This window comes from Ammospiza nelsoni, chromosome 5, assembly GCF_027579445.1.
Source record: "Ammospiza nelsoni isolate bAmmNel1 chromosome 5, bAmmNel1.pri, whole genome shotgun sequence".
Taxonomy (NCBI): domain Eukaryota; kingdom Metazoa; phylum Chordata; class Aves; order Passeriformes; family Passerellidae; genus Ammospiza; species Ammospiza nelsoni.
In genome coordinates, this window is record NC_080637.1 from 22,512,939 (window position 1) to 22,519,770 (window position 6,832).

A 6,832-nucleotide genomic window follows, 5' to 3' on the forward strand; every position below is an offset into this window, starting at 1 on the left:
ACATAGCATTGATGAATAAAACAATTCCACTCAGAATTCTTACATGATGGAAAAACAAACAAAGAAAGGATGAATACCAGGGAAAGAAAATCGTTTGAAATGAAAAAAAAGAGTAGATGCAAATCAAGATGTAGAGACTTAGAATATAAATTAACTAGGTAGTCACCTCAGAAATTCTGACACTGCATAGTATAGATCATAATCTGCATTCATTTTTAGAGTATATATATTATAATGTAATTATAATCATTACTTTCCCACATTTGGCATAGAAATGTATAGAGAAATATAAATAAAATTGCACTATGGGGAAGAAGTTAGGCATTTACATTTTCTGTGAAATGACAGAACTGAACTACCTGTAGCCACATTCACATTTCAATAGGTATTTAGAAAAATTCTCAGCTGGTGTCTTATTGAATTAATGAAAGAAATGGAAGTTACTGAGAAATCAGCAGTTATAGTATGCTGCAGAACAAAATAGAATCTCTTAAAGGAATGACCATAAAATTAGAATCTTTAGAGTTTGTAGAAATCTCAGAAACAAAACTAAGACCGCAAAATCGTTACCAAGGGAGGTCCTTAACCTGCAGGAGGAATAAACCTGTGCCCTGGCATGCTAGAAATGGCCAGTGTTTAGTGAAAGAGTACTGAGAGAGTACTTGCTGGAGAGACTTGCTGGAGTCCAATTGAGGGTGTTTTGCTTTTGCCACAGAAAACCTACCGAGACTTCAGGCTGCAAGGCGTGATGGAGGGGACGCTGAACAGCAAAACCTACGACGCCGTGCACAGCCGGCTGACCGTGGAGGAAGCCACGGTCTCGGTCACGGATACAGGAGGACTTCAGGGCATTACAATGAAAGACAGTGATGAGGAGGAGGGATGATTTTATTTCACAAAGCCTTCAGAGCTGGGGGCTGATGGTCTGAGGGTGGGGTTTATCTTTGCCTTGGGGTTTTTTGGCAACTTGTCCTTGTAATTGCTTTTATAGTTTTGCCTTATGATATCGGTGCAGAAATGTAATTTGCTCCATTAAAAAAAAAGAAAGTAAGATTATCAGAGGAAAAGTGCCAAGGACTTTTTGAGACTAATGGTTGTAGCATATTTTTATGTATAGCTTTGCTTAGGGCTGCAAGAACACTGGCATGGAGTTTGAGTTCCACTTGTGATTACATTTCTTTCCCTTATGTTTGCTACTGTTCATTCTTGTATCTCCATCTGATATTGATGTCCTGTGCAGAAACAAGGTGTATGTCTTACTTAAAACATAACTATACAGGAAATCATACTTGGAATGAGTCAATGCCCTAGGTTAAAAAAAAAAAAAAAAAAGTATTTTCAGGATTACAATTTGTTCACCTTTTTTTGTGCTTAATTTTTCATTATTATGTGATGTGCATTAAAAATTTAATCTTGGTTCTTTGTATATTGAGGTTGGTATATAAGCAGAAGAACTTCAAGGACAGCCAAACACATACAAACTGCTTAGGAGTGTCATGTCTATTCATTTTGCAAGTTTAAAGATATCTCATCCTGTTGGATGTCAGTAAGCTTGCCATCTACGTTTGTATTTCTGTGAACATTTTCAGGCAATAAGAACACATTTTATTGTGGCCATTTATGTATCTACCCAAGTTTGTATAGAATTCTACAATTAAAAGATGTTTTCAGTATTTCAAACTATTTGAACCATTGTATGATTCCTCATGAGAATGAGGATTTTGAATTATTTCATTTACATAGTGATTTGTAGCAAATACATTTCTTTTACAGGGCAGATATATATAGCAAAAAAAGTACCCAAGGACACAATGCCTTGATAAAGGAAAAAAGCAATCAAAAATCTCTCAGTAGCAGATGAACAGACAGGACCCACTGCCTGCTTTTTGATGCCCTCAGGATGAACTAGAAAGAACTCAAATTTTCATCAGTCAAAACTCACACAGCTTATAAAAACACAGCAGCCTTTTTTTGATGTTGTTTGTTTTGTGGAAGTGTGACTAATTCCTGAGTTTATGCACACAAAACCAGAAAGAACACAGATGACACCCAGAGAAGTTATAATAGGTTACCAAGGTCCTTGTTGAGCCATAGCATTATACCTGAGGGACTTCACTGAGGAACTGGTGTGGGTTTACAAGGTTGATGTGAGGTTTCTGTGCAAGAACAGTCTGTAGGATTTCAGGGGTCTATTGCAAGCAGGCAGGGCTGCAGGAACTGAGGATGAGAGCTGCAGGGAAAAGTGGCTTTCAGCACACTTGGAAGCTCAGCCAGGCAGGGAAGGGCAAGTTATACTTCTCCTAGGTGTCTACAGAGAAAGCCTAAGTGACAACTTCTTTCTGTGGCAAACCAGCCTAATCATCCCATGAGCTGAGGTGAATTCAGCTACAAGGAAGAGCTGGGAGCTGGTAAGGTAGACCATTCTGCTCAGCTTTTCATCACCATCTCTGCTGGTCTGAAGGAGGCACAGGGAAGCCAAGCATTATTTTTCCCTATTGCCAGGCTGCTAGATGGCTGATTCAGGTTTTGACAGCAGTAAAATAATTGTATATTCCTTTCCTGTCATTTTTCCTAGTTGTGCTGGTGTGTGGAAGCTGAAGATGCTTGGAGGGCCATCTGGGGCTCTGGCTGAGACCCAGCCTTGGTAAAGGATAACCTGGGCAGGAGCTGCAGCCTCAGCCCCAGCCTGGCTGGCGCAGACAGCAGGGTCTGAGGAAGCCAGGCTGTCCAATGTAACACCCATTTCCTAAACCCAGTGAAGCAGAGAGATCAGTGTCAGGCACAGAGGGAGTTTCAGCTCTGCAAAAGTCTCCCTGCTTCTCCTCTCCCCATCCTGGCATTCCTTAGACCCAGCAGAGGTACCTGTGGAGAAGCCAGGTGTAAAGAGGTAAAGGCAGGTATCACTTCAGTGGCCCTGCAGTGCTTGCCAAGGCCTCCTGCTGCCATAGTGCCAGGTCTGTGCAGGACTTTCACCAGAAGGCATTCGATTTTTGAGCTTCCAAGGTGACACAAGAGTAGGAAGCAACATCTAAATTGAACACTATCCTTATCAAGCCACTAACAGAGTATAGAGCTGGAGTGGGACCTAGGAACACCAGGACAGAAGTGCCTGTCACCAGCACAACCCAGGAGGTATGTGATGGGTCTGTCTCCTTCCACAGAGAATGACCTGGCATTATCCTCTCTGCCCAGCCCTGCTATCCAAAAGCCCTGGGGAAACAGTGATTGCCACTTACCTCCCCTTGGGGCTTTTCCTCTGTCCCAGGCTGCCCCCATGCCAAGAAGGATTTCCTGATGAGGCAAACAACTCTTCCTATCAACTTGGATGATTACAGAGTAGGTTATATTAATTTCACCTGTCAGATCCTCAAGAGACTGTAGGCCATCATGGTCCTGATAAGGACCATGAGACCCACAGCCTCTGTCCAGGGACTCAATCTCTGCTCTGTTCAGGGCTGCCAGCCTCTTCCCCAGTGATGGAAGAATGCTGGATTCTCACCTCAGCTACAGCCCCCGTGTGCTTGTTCATGGGCCCTGTTTGTCTAGAACCTGATCCAGAGATTGACTTCAGAGCTTTCTGACCATCACAAACATGTTAATGATCTCTGAGTTGCCACCAGCTCTTCCCCTGCTCTGCTCCCTGGCTGGGTGTGGTGGGACTGGCCCTGACTGGTGAGACCTTGTCCAGGCACCCAGGGGAGTCCCCCCAGCTCCCTATGCCTTAGGGAGCAGTTAATCCTGTCTACATCCTGACATAATTTTTTTAAAAAATAAGGAAAAACCCACCTGAACAAGACAGGACTATGACTTTTTGTGGCTTGAAGTGGGCCCGAGTTACTCAAATTTCAAAAAGTATTATACCCAGACACCCCATATGTCAAGCACTTTGCTATGCAATTTCTTCTGCTTGCAGTACTTGCAAGATATATTTGTCAGAAAGAGAGAGATGAGTAAGGAAATGCTAAACGAACAAACAAAAAAAACAAAACAAAGATGATGAGAATTTAAAAAAAAAAAAAAAAAAAAAAAAAAAAACAGATTATGTAACCATGAAGAAGTTTAAGATGTTTGGGAAACAAATTAGCTCAGTCACAAAGTACAGGATTGTTAAAGACACAGCACAGCAGACATCAATGGATGACAGGTACAGAAAAGACAGTGCTTCAGATGTCCTTTAATTTCTTCCAAATGCAACTCATTTTTTTAGTACCTAGATTTGTGAAACCGTGAACCAACACGATGCTTGAGAGTACCAGTGAGTACAGCGTGGCAGCTCCAGCGTTAGGCACCGTCGCCTCCAGCAGTGCCCGGTGAGGGAGGGCGTAGGGGCCGCCTCTACATCCCAACTTGGGCCGTGTTTAAGCGCGGCTGTGTGCCCGTCCCGAGCGGGCAGCATCCCCGCTCGCTGTGAGCCTTCGGGCGAGGCAAACAGCGCCGCGCTCTCCCGGGGCGCCGCGGGCACCTCCGCTCTTCCTACGCGGGCGCGGGGTGTGCAGGGAGCCCTTCGGAAAGGGGCAGGAGAGGCCTCGTTTAATTCATTTCCCCTGAGTCTCAGTGGTACAAACGGGGTTTTAGCAGCCGAATCTGAAGTCACGACCAGGTGCGAGCCGCCGCTGCGAGCGCTGCTCGGGGCCGGGACCGGGGAGCGATGCTTGCAGCTCTCCCGCCGCCGGGCAAAGGGTGCTGGAGCCAAGAGCTCGCTGCCCTCGGCTGTCGCTTACCCCAGACAAGGAGGCGATAGGCAAGGCAGCGGCTGGGGCAGCCCCGCGGCAGCAGGGGGATGCTGGGGCACTGAGCCTCCCAGCTCCGGATGAGCACAGCCGCCGGCCCGGGCCGCGCCCTTTGAGCCCGCACCGGGTCCGGCCGCCGAGACCGCCGCTCGTAGAGCGACCCCTCCCTTTAACCCCGACCCGGAGCGGAGCGCAGCCCCCGGCGCAGGAACCGGAGCGGCTTTGGAGGAGCAGCCGAGGGAGAGGGCGAGTGGCTCCCGGGCACCGCTGCTCATGGAAGGCGCCCAGCGGAGCGCCCTCCCTCCCTCCCTCCTTGGCCCTGTGGACACGGCACCCACAACAGCGCTTCCTGGGCTCCCGAGGGGTCTTGGTCAGGTGCCGGGTGTTTCCAGGTTTTGGGAAACTCCTCCTGAGACCCCCAGACCCCGGCGCAGAGGGCGGGCGGGGCGCCAGCGTCAGCTTCGGCGTGGGCAGCAAGTGCGGCTCCACGAGAGACGAGGCGATGAGCGCGGGGGCCGGGGAGCGAGTGTAAGGCTGTGGGGCGGGTTCCTGCCCAGGGAATGCCCCTCAGGCACCCCAGGGGGGCTGAGTCAGATGTCTGACTGTCAGCATGGGAGCCGCACGGCAGCGGCGGGGCGGTCGGGGAGCGGGCGGGAGCGGGGCTCCCTCTGTGCCAAAGGGACGGAACCCGGGACGCCTCCGGGAGCCGCAGAGACACCACGGCCGGCCTCCCTCCGGCACGGCCGGACTTGGCTTTAACAGCGACTGGGGGGAAAATGCAGCTAAACAAACAGAAAAATCAATCGCACGCACGCCGAAAGTTTGTTTTCGGCCTTAGCAGGTGTATTGTCGTGTCGCGCCCATCTCTTCCTCCTCCCCCCTCACTTCCGAGGGTGGCTCAGTTGTCCCCTGTGTCTGCTCCCGGGTAGGGGCGCCGAGCTCCGTCCGCTGAGACAGAGCACGACTGCTACTTTCGCTCTTATGTTCACCTTTCTCACTCGGCTTCTCCCCCTCTTTCAGCAGCGGCACATCGAAACGCGTCCCGCCATAAACGAGCGGGGTTTTGTCCCGCTCCGTGTCCGGCGGACACCTTCCTGTCGCCATGGCGAGCCCGGCGAATCCCGGTGCCGGGAATACTGCACACGGGCGCCCACACAGCGACCGGCTCTTCGCTTTGCTCCAGGTTACCTCCCAATACACCGACAGAAAATGGAAACAAAAAATAAGTTAATTGCTCCTGATCCTATTCAGGAATCTTAAAAATAAATAGCTTCCCCCAGCCAAAGAGCGCAAGGCGTTCATTTAGCAGTAACGGGACTAAACATTTGTTGAACTGGGAAAGGAACAAATGAGAAAGTGTCATTCATGGCTCCAGCTGCCGCTGGCCTCTCCCAGCCACTTCCACCAAGGGCCCTTTGGAGTTGATGACACCGCCGGGTCCCCTCACAGGCGGACTGATTAGATTAGACGTGATAGCTGCAGCCCACGTTCGGAGCTGGCACACTTAGTCAAATCGCTCGCATGAATTACGGGAGGGCCGGAAGCGCTGCCTTAGAGGGTCACTTGTAATTTCGTTTATATGTGATTAAAGGCTTTATACATGAAAAGGCTTAATTTGCACCAGTTTGGTTTTCCATTTAGGGGGGTCTGTACGAAATGTACTGTACTGCCAAACTTTGTTTTACCTCCGGGAGCACTTGTATTTTGCGGGTCAGCGTTAAATGTTTTTCTTTTGTGATGGATTCGGTTACAAATAGCAATACTTTATTATTTTGCTTGCGGTGGAACTGCTATAGAAGGACGCCAACACGCCGTCACTGTATGGGAAGATTACACTTAGTCTCGGAAGGTATATATACACACACGCACGCACATATTTCTCTTACTTTCTTCCACTGGAAAAATGATCAGTGGAGAAAACGCCGAAGTGTTACAACTTTAAAGCTGGGAAAGGCCAAGCGCCTTTGCCCACGCTCCAGAACCTGGGGCTGCTGCGAGGTGTGCTCGGGCTCTGGGCCGACCTCCGCCGAGCAGAACGGGAGCCGGGGCCGGGGCCGGGGCCGGGTGGGCCAGGGAGCCGCGGCCACCCCAGCAGCCGGGCG

At 49.4% G+C, this 6,832-nt stretch overlaps 1 protein-coding gene across 4 annotated transcripts in view; it reads left to right on the forward strand.

Moving 5' to 3' along the window:
• CADPS2 (calcium dependent secretion activator 2) overlaps window positions 1–1,680 on the forward strand; it is a 285,443-nt gene extending 283,763 nt beyond the window's left edge. For all 4 annotated transcript variants that reach the window (XM_059471758.1, XM_059471759.1, XM_059471760.1 and 1 more), the window contains one exon: window positions 716–1,680. In XM_059471758.1, coding sequence (XP_059327741.1) covers window positions 716–886 — 171 coding nt within the window. In that variant the 3' untranslated portion in view covers window positions 887–1,680. The remainder of the gene's footprint in view (window positions 1–715) is intronic.
• The last annotated feature ends 5,152 nt before the right edge of the window (window positions 1,681–6,832 follow it).